Source organism: Condylura cristata, unplaced genomic scaffold (assembly GCF_000260355.1).
Source record: "Condylura cristata isolate star-nosed mole 26May11 unplaced genomic scaffold, ConCri1.0 scaffold00033, whole genome shotgun sequence".
In the NCBI taxonomy this organism is placed as follows: Eukaryota; Metazoa; Chordata; class Mammalia; order Eulipotyphla; family Talpidae; genus Condylura; species Condylura cristata.
The window spans coordinates 14,298,975-14,312,217 of NW_004567134.1; the positions used below are offsets into that span (position 1 = coordinate 14,298,975).

At 45.0% G+C, this 13,243-nt stretch overlaps 1 protein-coding gene across 3 annotated transcripts in view; it reads left to right on the forward strand.

The window, feature by feature from the left end:
• Positions 1–13,243, forward strand: part of NR2C2 (nuclear receptor subfamily 2, group C, member 2) — a 64,122-nt gene that overhangs the window by 26,558 nt on the left and 24,321 nt on the right. For all 3 annotated transcript variants that reach the window (XR_001146006.1, XM_012732154.1, XM_004692356.2), the window contains exon 2: positions 5,617–5,727. Coding sequence is in view for 2 of the 3 variants with exons in the window: in XM_004692356.2 (XP_004692413.1) it covers positions 5,617–5,727 (111 nt within the window). In the remaining variant the exon portion in view is untranslated. The remainder of the gene's footprint in view (positions 1–5,616; positions 5,728–13,243) is intronic.

Below are 13,243 nucleotides of genomic sequence, written 5' to 3' on the forward strand. Positions count from 1 at the left end.
CACACACACACACACACACACACACACACACACACCTCTCCTGCAAGGCCAGATAGATCTAGGGCTCCTACTGCCAGTGCAAAATCTCAGGTTGGTTTGTCTGATTAATCCCTTGTCCTCCTCCAAGGGAAGCCTGCAAGTAGCTGGCATTTTCTATTTGTACAGTTGAAGGTAGGCTCTGCTTCTTATATACTCCTATGAGAGGAATTTTCTATGTTTCTTTGAAACGTAAATCCATAAAATGCCACCTCTGTATTTAGGTTAATTTGTATAAGGTGGATTCCCCGAAATAGAAGTACCAGATTAGTGGGCATGAACAGCTTTTTAATACCAGACAGAGCAGACCTGTTGATCACAGCAGGTAAATTCTTTGCTTCCTTGTATTAATCTTTCCTTTGACACATTATTTATTGACTGTACCTAGTAAAGTCTCTCCCTTCCCCCCCCCAACCCCCATTTTGTTCTTTCTTGGCCAACATGCACTTTATGTAAGTAGCTATCTGAAAAGTTAACAGTTAAACAGAGGAGACTACTGCTTGGCTTCGTGGCAGATGTTCTTATCTGGCAGCCCGAGATTGCGTTAGTTGGCCTGCATCTCTAGCTCACTGTGACCCTTGGGAACGTCCTTCCTCTGTTGGAGAAGAAAGGAAGTTTAGCCTTGGAGCAAAGCTGTTTTGTGACCTATTACAATGTCACCTTCTTATCCACACTGTATAGTTCATGTTGACCCCTAGAAGGGGGATGCATTAGAGCCCAAAAGTTCTGACCCAGAACTCTGCAAATGACTGACACCCTCCCTCGGGTAGTAAAATATTTGTTAAATGAGCCCAGTGATCTGACCCTTATTTGTGTTTTTGTATATAAAGCAGTGTTACACTGTAGCCTTCCCATAGAATGAACTTGGAAAAACTCTATATATCTTTTAAAATATGGCCTTAAATGTGGTAGGAAATTAAAGGTGGGGGATGCAAACAGTATTTTCTGAGTTCTCCAAATCTTCTTCCACTTCTATTGCTTTAAAACTTTGGGTTGGTATGGATGGAGATGGAAGGGATCATGCTTAGTGAAATAAGCCAGAAAGAAAAGGAAATATTTCGCTCATAACAGGAGTATAAAGGATCAGGGGAGAAAATAGTAATAATGATGATGAACAATTATATACTAGAGACATTTTACAGGGATGGGGGAGTGGGATCAAAAATGGGGGGGGGGGCGTGCATTGGACTATGGTGATGGCACATGGGTGATTTGGTGATGGGGAGACCCACAGGGATTACAACTGAGATGGAAAAAGGCACAAAATTATGTAAAAATAAACTATTATGTTATTTAAAAAAAAAAAAGACCTCTTTGGGTTGGTTGGACTGGTGGTAAGCATTCTCATGCGCCCTAAGTTCCAGAAAGGTGGTCTTTAAGGGGAAAGAGTGTATTTAACAATGCAACAATTTAGATGAAAGGAGAACTTTGTAAAGCAAAGTATATCTTCCCTAGAAGCAATTAGTCATTACTAAACAGCTTCAGCATATGGCAAAACAACAGAAACATGTCAATTTTGCTTCCTGGTTGTTTGAAAGCAAAGGCCTGTGAGCTCCCCCAGATAACCTCTGGCTGTACTTTCTGGCCTGAAGTTCTGAGAAAAATGTAAGTAAAGCTGCAGAAAGTATAAGTGTAAGTGTTTTGCAGTACACCAAGCTTGCAGTATTGAAGCCTGTTAACACTCTGTGCTGGGGAGGAAGCCTCTTTTTAATGCAGGAAGTTTCCTTGACACTTGTAGTTCTTGGAGCAGTTGATAAAAGAGCAGTAGATTTAGGTGCCTGTTATGTATTTGAAGAAACTCAGTTTAGCGTCTGTTCTTATGCTTAGCAGTTAGCAAAATAGTTTTTTATTTGAAACAGATTTCATCAAAACTTGTATTTGAGTATGTTTATAAATTCAGGTGGGGCACGTGTTGTTTTTTTTTCATCAGGTTAATCTGCATACAGTTTATGAATCATGTTACTCTTAAATATGCCATTGTTTTACGTAAGCATGGGTGGTGATGGTTGATTTTTGGATCTTTGTTTTTGTACCAAGAAACTTAGAGCTATAGTTTGTTTTCATTAATTTATTAACATTCTCAATAGGAAAACTCAAAAACTGGCTAATCACTTCTGACATTAGACTGATTTTTCATGTTTTATTACGATAGTTTTATTCCTTCATTGACTGCAGCATAAAGAAGAGCTAGCCCTACAAGTCACAAGCAGTAAGTAAGTAGCCTTTAGATCATAGCACAGCAGTGGGCAGGCCTCACCTTACTCTGCCTGTGAGAGGCGCTGTAAAGACCTCTGGCCTGTTCCCAGGATCCACACTGAAAGAGGCTAAGTTTTGCCCATTGACCCTTCACTAACTGACCATTTAATGGTGCTTTGAAATAAAGGGAGGATGTGGTCTGTATCAGTTCTGCCAGGAGGTGTTGCCTGCCTGAAAACCTTTACCCCACTTAGGCATTTACATTGTTCATTATTTCACTGGGAATGTTGAGGAGAAATGGGAAGTTCCTCCTGCAGATTTGTAACATGTAGGTCGTATTATTTTTTTTTTCTCTTTTACAGAGTATGAACTCTGTTGCCCTATTAATAACTCTGGGAATGTTGCTACCAAACCCAGAGAGTAAAGTAGATTTAGAAATTCTTTATTCATTAGCCCAGTGCTGTGGGCATTCTCTTCAACCTAGATATTTATCTTTTAGTAGTAAACCGCAGAAATTTTTCCTAAGATTATTTCATAAGCAAATGCCACAGCAATGTTATATGATGATGAAATACAGAAAATTCTTACTCAAAAATGAAAGTGCATATATGAACTTTTGTTCCACCCTCAAACCCACAAGTGCTGGTGGGAGCCAGTTCTCCTAGTCTATAAACTGACCATTCCAGGCAGGTGTTGTATGACTTCTGCTAAAAAATGTCTAATTCACAGGTAGGAATAGGAGTGGGGTAGAGCAGAGAATGATCCTTAGAGTGAGGGCTATGGAGCATGTCGCTTCTTACTCATTACTGATGTTAATGTTGTTGATTCACTAAGCAGTCATTTGGGGATCTGATCTTATTCCCTCTGGACCCCGAGGTACACCTAAAACAAGCAGCTACACTGAGTGCTAGGTGGAGAAATTGTCCCAGAGCAGGCTCTATATTCCAGCCCTGGGGATGGGAAAAGGCTGGCCAGAGTCATATGACTTTCTCGAAGCTCTTCTGACGGTAAACATGTGCTGGGTGCATGGTTAGCTTTAGAAGGATGTGCGATGGGGCAGCTGACTTCACTCTGACTTAGGGAGCCAGAGACCCTCTCCTGCAAGACCTGTGTCCAAATAGTCATGGTTTAATCGTGCTTCGGGGGGCAGTTTCTCGAGTGCTGGGGGTTGGGATGGGGGGGGTGTGACACCAAGTCCTAGTGTTGTCAGATATTTATTCTGCATGTGAACTAAATGAGCCTACTCTTTGCAACTTGAGCAGGTGAGGGATTAGAAAGAAGACCGAGGCAGAGGGCCATGGTCCTCAGGCACTGAAAGAGCAGTCTGGAAAGGAGACACTTTTACCAAAAATGTACCCAGTACTTTTATATCCTGTTACTAAGTTGACCTTTTATTACTGTACTAATGGATTTCCATAAAACACTTCCTACCTTGGTGTCAGTTCATGGTAGTAGGCTCTAAACGCAGCACAGATATTAGGCTTCTCAGGACTCCATCATGCATCACCTCTCTGAACTGCTCCCAACACCTCTCAGACATCCCCTCTCTTATCCTGTGAGAATAGCAGATCCCAAATAACTTTGCCATTCACCTGTCACTTCCCGTATTAAACATCCTTACCATAAGGATGTTCACCTGATCTAACTTTATTTGCGCTACAGGGAGCTCACTGCAAATGTGACCCATGGCACCTTTCAGGCAAATTAGTAAAGAACTTTGGGTTTCTTACATGTAAAGAATCAAAATTTGCAGATGTATTTGTTAGCAAGTGAGGAAAGTAGCCTCCAGAGAGTTTATGACTCAGGCAAGGCTGCAAGACTAGCAGATGGCAGTCCCGGGCTTCTCCCTCTGGCCACCCGCCCCAGCCCTCATCGCCACACTGCGTGAGGACTGGCTTCTGCTTGCTTGAGCACCCGATGCACTACTCCTGCTGGCGCAGGTAAATGCTCAGAGGGCTCAGTTACTGTGAGTCCCTGCAAAATATTTGTCCCTGCTGTTTTTTTACATGCAAACATTTTGTCATAATGTAACATATACAAGTTCATAATTCGTAAGTGTTTAAATATGAATGATCACAGAGAAAACATTCCCATGTAACCATCACCCAGGTTAAACTAAAACACTTTCCTATTGCCCCTCCTGTCACTGTCTCTTCCCTCCTTTCCCCTGACTTATTCATTCAGCTTTTAAAAATGCTTAAGCGTTACACTAAAATACAGTTCACATGCTACCCTGTATGCCTACATTCTTTGGCATTTAATAGATTCCCAAGGCCATGCGGCCATCACTATTATCTAGTTCCAGAACAGTTTTCTTACCCCCCCAAAGAGACCCCTCTTCCCAGAACCACCCCCTTCCCCATGCCACCCCTCACACCATTTCCCTATCCCACTTAGCCATAGGCAACCACTAATTTACTTTCCATCTTTATCGATTTGCCTCTTCTGGACGTTTCATATAAATGGAATCATGCTGTCTGTGGCCTTTGTGTGTGGCTTCTTCAACATAAATGTCCTCAAGGATCACTCATGAAAGTATTTCATTCAGATACATTTTGTGAAGAAAAATCCTGTGTCCACTTCAGATGACCACTGAGAACCTTGAATCTTGCCTTTGTTGAGTATTGACTAAATTCTAGACTCTTGTTTTACTTGCTTTTTCCATCCCCATTCCACTGGGATTGGAATGTTGTTCGGACACTAGCAATCTTAATCATTTTCAGTGTGGTTCTGGTTCTGTTTGCCATCTTCAAAAGTGTTGATGAGCCTTTCTTCTGGAAGCTGTCATCTTAAAGGAATGTTTTACAGCTGACTTTACAGATAGTGGAAAAAACTCAAAAGATCATCTCTAAAAAGTCACTTTGAAATAAGCTTTCAATTTTACTGAAATTGTGCAGAACAGGACTGACAGTTCCTTTGGCTTTTCCTTGCATTTTCAATATGAGAGACAGCTATTTTAAGATTGTATTTCCAGGGCCTCCCTGGTGGTGCAGGGCTTAAAGTCTCAGCCTTATCAAGCTATCACCAGCCACTGTGGCATGAGTTCAATCCCCAGTCAGGGAGGTGACCACACATGGTGCAGCAGACCTCTCCTGTCCCACATGCTGCTCCCCTCAGCAGTGTATTGCAGTTGGTCTGCCAGTTCTTTTCCCTACTGTCTTTGGTGAATCCTCTCACCTCCTGTACTTCTGACTGTGTACACCTCAGTTTTTGTATGTATAAAAAAAAAGTTGTATTTCCTTGGTGTCAACCATGGCAGTATCTCATTCATGCCTTTGTCATCTTGGTTCTCTCCTCCACAAGTTTTATTGCCCAGTAAATGTTGGCCTCAAGCCCCCTCTGGTCTCTACAGCCCCTGTTGATCATTTCATTTCTCACCCTCAGGTACCACGTACACAGACCTCTCGGCCGGAATCTCCAGGGATGACCAGCCCCTCCCCACGCATCCAGATAATCTCCACCGACTCTGCGGTAGCTTCACCTCAGCGAATTCAGGTACCTACCTACTTTGGCCCCACCTGGTTCCAGCCAGCTGCCCAAAGGCATCCCTACTTTCCATGCATCTTTTCCAAGAACAAACCTTTCCAGAGGTTTCTGCTAGGGAGTGTGCCTATGGGGCATGAAATCCAACATACACATGTTTTCTTTGAAAAGTAAAAGAAAAAGTTTACATTTGTTGAGCTAACTTAAAAGCAAAAGTCTAAATTAATGTTTCAAACTACTGAGTTTGACATATGATTTTCTTTTACTTTCCTTCCAGAATGAGGCAGTGTGTCCTAGTATTCAAGAGAATAGGCCCACTTGAAGTCAAATTCAGTACCCTACTTAGTGGCACTTTTTTTTTTTTTAAGATTTATTTATTTATGCATACAGAACTGGGGTACAGGCCAGAGGGGCATGGGCAGTGAGAGGATTCACCAGAGACAGAGTAGGTTGCAGATCAACGAAGTACACTGCTGAGGGAGCAGCAGGCAGGTCAGGAGAGGTCTGCTGCGCCATGCTGGTCACCTTCGGAGGCAGAGATCGAACTCATGCTGAAGTGGCTTTAGCTTCTTAGTGCTGTGCTTTAACCCGCTGCGCCACCAGGGAGGGCCCTTAGCACTTTTGACCTGGAAAAGTTAACTTCTCAGTACTTCAGGTTTTTTTTGTTTTTTGGGTTTTTTCATTTTGGCAGTGTACATGATAGTATTTATCACCTAAGGTTTTGTGAGGCTCAATAGGATATGGCTTTTAGAGTACTCAGAACAGTGCTTCGCACATAGTGATACTCGGTATGTGCTAATGATAGTATTTATTACTAGTGTTGTTAGGAAGTAATCTATACTCATTTTGGGACAATATTCTTACCGAGGTTCCCTGAACTGGCCTGTGGCCTACTGAACAAAGAGAGAGGTTTGCGTATCAGACTCCTGATGAGCAGTAGGTTCAGTCTGAGGGCCAAAGCCAAACCAGCAGGGGCTCAGCAGATACAATGCTAGTACACGAGTGTGAGGGGTGCCAGGGTGGGTCGGTGCCAGCACAGCAGGGGGAGTGCTTTCATTTATAGTTCATTTCTCACTCGGAATATAAGTATGACATAGCATTTGCCCCCTCTGAAAGGTGATTTGGTGTAGTATCTATTATAAACTAATCTACTTATTAGTGTTCTAATAAGTAAAATGTAGTAAGTTGTTAAGATTATATTCCCTTTATATCTGTATTGTGTAATATTCTGTCAGAAATTCATTTACTTGTCATGTTAACATCATACCACGTAGGAAACATATTTGAGTGTTGGAAATTCAGAAGCAACAGGTCCGGTGTTAATGAAATTTCACTGTTCCTCAGATTTAGTAACTGAGTGTAGCTTAATTTTTTCCTTTGTTCTTATTTGCTGATGATCACTTGAAAGTGGGTCTGTTAATTTTTGGGTAGTAGGCATTAGGCTCCTACATACATAAACCTCCCCAGTTCCAGGAAAGGAGCTCGCTAGGCGTGTCAGTGTGGCTGTCACAGTCGTGCCATGACCCTCTGAAAGCAGGTGAGAACTCAGAACTAAGGTTTTTCAGTAACTAGTTGTATTTCAAGGAATAGCATACGTTCACCCACTGTACATGTTTTCCAAAGGGCCTTCTAGCTCCGCACTTGGGGCTGTCCCCATGCCCAGGTGCTCCCCACGGCCACACGGCACCTGCAGTACTGAGCCAGAAGTCAGAGAATAGCTCATTTGTATCAAGCTTTCAGTCTGTCATGGGGATAGTCCTTTGGCCTGCTTTGTATGTGTAGTAAATATAGCTGAAAATATTTCCACACATCAGTGCAGCTGCACTGGCTGTATTTCAAGGTGGTGGTTTTTTCTAATGGAAAATAAAGATTTTGGATGGTTTTGATTTCTGCATTTTCAGTGTTGGTGCTGATGGATTGATGAAGTTTTTATTTCTAGCCCTGACTTCACTGATGAACCCCCAACCCCCTATGACCTGAGACGAGGACAAGGTTTTTGATATGTCAACAAATAACAGTGCTTGGAACTCAAATAGTGACTTGGTTGGGAGAGAAGATCATTCGATAAAGGATGTAGCCTTGGTAACAGTTAGAAGCTTTGACTCTGTATAGAGTTGACTTGGGGTCAAATCTTGTCTCTACCCAGCTGTGTGACCCTGGAGAATGTTTTTATAATCTTTATAGCTACAAAATTGTTACAGGGCAACCCCAGTGTGAAACAGGTGGCCTGACTGTAGGTCCTCACCCACACACTTAAAGGGGAGTTATACGGGGACTCTACCACAGGCTCATACAAAAGGGGTAGTGAGGGTTTTTTTTTTTTTTTTTTTTTTTTTTAACCAAAGGGGGAATGAAGAAATGAAAAATCCAGGGAGGAGGAGGAGGAGGAGGAGATGCATGCGCCCTACCAGTTCTGCTGGGCTGGAGCCCCAGGAGCACACTGAGAGCTGTCTGGTCAAGCCAACCTGACTGCTCAGCTCTACCCTCAGGTCCTGGTGTCCTCCACGGTAGTGGTGACATTATGGGATTTGTAGGCCTGGGTGCCTTGGAGCTCTGAGGTCTTGGGTGGGGGTGGGATCCATAAAACCTGTTGCAGAGTTTGTTCAGGACACCCTATCCCCCCACCAAAATGACAGCAATAATAGTGCCTATCTACGGGGTTGTGGAAAGATTAAATGAGGTGATGCCTATAAAGCTAACAGCTATATTATGTTAGCCACAGTGTTAAAAAAAAATTGTAAGTTATATAATTGCACATGTTGGGAAAATAGCCCTGGAAGTCCTGTATACTCTAAACCCCAATTCAACCGATGTTTGCTATAATATTCTGAGTGTGTCTGTGTATTTTTTCTGATCATTTGAAAATAAATTACAGACATCACATCTCTAAACATTGGCTATCTTACGACAGTCTCTAAGGTCTGACCTTTGGAAGTGCTCCTTAGTTTCCCCTGCCCCCCGTAGATGTGACAGGAAGGGTAGAGGGGCCTGGGGTTGAAAAATGACCTTTTCCCAGAAAGCCTTCCTTTGGGGACGGGAACCTTGTTGCCTAGCTTACTTTACCAAAAAATTGCTTTTCCCTGTCCTCTGGGAGAACCATCAAGCGGGATCTTTCTCAGCTTTTCATGAAAGACCTGTGGAAGTACAGAGGACCCTCAGGTTTTCTCAGTCCTGTGCTCGTCCTCACTAAGGCTCTAGCAATTCGGTGTCTTTTGCAAGTATGCAGATCCCAGATTTGTGAATTCACTTCTCTTGAGACTTCAGGGTGAAATTTACCTCCTTTTCTGATGAGTCCAGTGAAAGTTACAAGAGACTGATTGTCTTTTTCTTGTAAGAGTAAAAAATAATGATTTCTAAGCTCTTTACATGTTGAACTTGAAATCAGAAGTAGACTTTGAATCCAGACTCATCTGCAGTAGTTCAGGTGCTACGTAGCTCCACGGGCATCACTTGGCAAGCCAGAAACAGACTCCGAGAGCTGCTCCCGGCCTCCACACGTCAGCACCTCCCCGAGCTCACCCTGACCCTCGCCTTCCCCAGCGCACCCAGCCCTCCCTTCTCTTCCCTCCTGGCCTTGCTGCCCTTCTCCTCTCTGACAACAGCTGCCACTTCCCACCTCACCCCTCAGCATTGACCTTGTTTATCCTATCTTTTCCCACTTAACATCCAGAAAGATCTAAGGCACTGCCTGTTATTCCCTCACATGAAACCCTGACTGTGTTTAGGAAACACTGTTTTATGTTATTCAAGGAGGAAAGCTCAAATGTTCTTTCCGCTTAAATTTTGTAGGTACTGAGCTGATGGGTTAAATGGAGAAGATATTTGTGTGATCGTTGTGTACAAGCAGCATTTTTCATCTGAGTTCATATTTAAGTAAGAGATAATATGCATAGGTCAAAGAAATGTTTAACAGATTTGTCGCCTTTTAAAAAGACATTTAATTAAGTCGTCTTTGCTGCTGTTCTTTGTTACACTCTAATATACAGTGACCCATGTGATCTAACAGTTTCTATGTCTGTGCTATATAGAGAGCATGTAAAGTCTACATAATCTGTACACTTGTAAAGTAGAGTATACATGTGTTGTGTGTTAGGGCGTATGTCTGCACACACATAAGATGGTATACGGAAAAGAAAACTAAGGCTCTGGTTTGGGGAGGAAAACCCCCTGCCTGGCTTCTGCTGCACTGAGATCCAGACTCCTCGCCAGGCCTGCCCAGCACCTGTCTCTCTACTTCTGGGTCGGTATTTATGGTCTCTGGGCTATAAAGGTCGCTGGTAATCAGTTCCTTCTTCTGTTGCTTGAAACATACTTTCCCTAAACCTTTGTCTGGCTCCCTCTCAGTCTTGAGGCTGACTCTGAATGCCACATTCTCACAGAGACCTTCCATGGCCTCTGAAGTTAGGCTCCTGTGGTATTACTCTCTCATCCCAGTCTGATCTTTTCCCTCCTACTGTGCATATAAACTTAACTTATTGACTGGATGGTTTGCTTGGTTTTTGCTTCTTTTTTCACTAAATCTCCAGCCTTTATGGTAGTAGGAGCCTTTTCCATGTACTGGAACCTTCTCCAGGTCCATCACTGGGCATGGGCTTGCAGAGTAGGCCTGTTTGTTAGGGAGCATGTGCATGAGTGAGAGAGCCACCCTGGGAGATCTTGGATGAGAGGAAGGGATAGGACAAGACTAATGGAGAAGTGTGCGAACTCCAGGGGTGGGGGTGGAGGGTGGGGGACTGCCTCAGGGCCTGCTTCCTGTGGGCAGTGTAGGAGTGCAAGCACAGCAGCACATCCCACCTCTCTTTCCCATCAGCCTTTTTTTTTTTTTTTTTAAAGATTTATTTATTTGTGCATACAGAACTGGGGTGCAGGCCAGAGGCTCAGGGGCGGTGAGAGGCTTCACCAGAGACAGAGCGGGGAACAGAACAGGCAGATCAACGAAGTACACTGCTGAGGGGAGCAGCGGGCGGGCCAGGAGAGGTCTGCCATGCCACGTGGTCTCCTCCAGGGCAGGCGGGAATCGAACCCATGCGGAAGCAGCTTTAGATTCTCAGTGCTGTGCTTTAACCCGCTGCGCCACCAGGGAGGGCCCTCCCATCAGCCTTTTTTAATAGATATGTAAACAGAAACTCAGGCCACTCATAGCCCAGGCCACTTGGACACAACCAGAAAGCAGCAGGCAGGAATTCAGCTCCGGCGCAAAGACCTGCCTCAGGGTCACAGACTCGGGTGTTTCCAGGATAAGGTGGGTTGGGATGAACCAGACTCTGTACCCCACCCAAGGGGCAGTCACACCGAGCAGGCGATACCACGGGGGACCTTGGGCCCAGGAGGGCCAGAGCTTTCAGCTCGTCAGAACTTCTTCTGAAATAATGATTTTTGATGAAAATGGTCTTTTAGATACTGCAATTAGGTTATTGTGTTGAGTTTTTTGGTTTGGTTTGGTTTGGTTTGGTTTGATTTGGTTTGGTTTGGTTTGGTTTGGTTTGGTTTGGTTTGGTTTGGTTTGGTTTGGTTTTGTTGTGTAAGTCACACAGAAACTATCCAGTGACTGGTTTTTGCCGTCACATATTTCACAATGTGCTCTTTGGGGCAGATGCGACAAGCCCGGCCTGGCTAGGACAGCAGGTATCTCGGAGAGAGCCGCAGTGTCGGATCCCTGTAGGTAGAGCCAGAGGGCCTACAGCTGCCCACGTGGCTGCGACGCCCACACTGCGGTGTGAACCGAGTGGAAAACCTCAGTTGTCCGTGTGTTAAACGGCTGAGGAGTGCGTAATGACCAAAGGAAATACAGCACATTGAAAGAGACCTGAAGCCTGTGTGTGGAGGGAGTGGGGGGCTCAAGGCCCCAAGGAGCCGAGTTGTGCTGAGGGCCGCCGCGAGGTGTCAGCAGCCAAGCCGGACAGTTGCTTCCCCTGGTCTGTGGCCTCCTGTGTTTCCCCTGGGAGAACTCGTGCCTTAGCAGACACAAGGTTATCCCCTGATGTCGTGTCACGTTGGCACAAACTCAAACTCACCTTTCCAAACAAGCATTACAGTGCGCTGGCTGACAGGCTGTGGAGAGCCCTCCGCCGCACAGACATCCCTTTCTGCCTGGCCCCTCCGCCTGCGTCACTGTGCAGGTGGTGTGTGAGCTTTGGGTCCAAGTAAGGAAGTTAAAGCTCTTTTGTTAGTTTCTTAGGACTGCCGGAACAAATTATTACACCTTGGTGGCTTAAAGCAACAGTTACTCTCTAATGATTCTGGAGGTAGGAAGTCTGACATGCAGGTGCTGCAGGGTCACGCCCTCTCTCCAGAGCCTGACGGCCTCCTCCCACCCTCTGCCCTCTGGTGGTTGCCAGCATGGAGCTAGCTTTTGCTCAGCTGCGCCTCTCCAGCCTCTGCCTTCTCATCAGGACCCCTGTCTTCCCTGTTGGATTGGGGACACCCCTCAGCCCACCAAGGTGCCATCTCAACTTGATTACTTCCGCGAGGGCTTTTCCAAGTAAGGGAGTTAGCATCTGGAGGGGAGGGGGCACTCAGCTCTCTGCTCTAAGAGACTCGGAAGTCACTAAGGCTGCTGCATCCTCTTTGTTCTAGTCTCACTCAGTGGGGGACCATCCACTCTTGTTTGTTAGCAAGGTCCTCTGTTGTGCCTGGGTTTCCAGAGATGTATTAGGGGAAATTTTTTTTTTTTCCCTGCTCGTATTTCAAGTTTTTCAGGCAAATGTCTTGGAGGGGATAAAAAATTGTACATGATTCATTAAGCTTATGTGAGCCTGAGGTTTTGGGGGAAAAGAAATGATCTGGGCTTTGGGGTGTGTCATGTCCAGGCTGTCCCTGTTGACCTGTCCTCCCGCACGCCCCAGACACAGGGACAGGCAGGGCCATGTGCTAGTCTGCCCTGAAGATGGGGTTGTCTGCAGACCCCTCTCAGTCACGTGACCCTTTCCTAATGGGGGATAGTTTGGGGAGGAAATCAGAATTGACAGACTCAAAAAGGAAGTCAGACACTGCTTCACAACTCAAGTGTGAGGACCTTTCGAAGGTGTCTTATTTGTCTCCCAGTGGCCACAGTCCTGTCCGTGACAGCTGAATGTGTGTGCTGTCCAGTTGGCCTGCTGACTTAACAGCATTTGGTAGGAAAGTTTCTTTTAAAAGGATTATTTTTACAAGGCTTTCTGTCCCATGTTTTGCACATTTAGGGGACTCTGAATGTGCCATAGTAAATCTCTTATCCTTAAAGAGCTTTTGATTCTCAGAAATGCTGTTGTCTGGGGCTGTGCTATCCTTCAGCTGAGGGTCTGTTCTCGCAGCTCCTGTCCTCATTCTCTTTTTTCTAGTCTCGCCCTTGCCAAGCCCTCAGCCCTCAGCCTGCTTTGTCCCACCCTTGGGTGACTTCCACCTGCCTCCGCAGGTCTTGACTCAGCGTCATACTCAGAGAGATCTTTCTTCCTCAAGTTGTTTCCTGGCCTGTGTCCCCGTGTCGTGCTCTGTCCATTGCCCTGCACTTCCATTTCTACCAGAGCATTTACTGCTGACCGGTATTCTG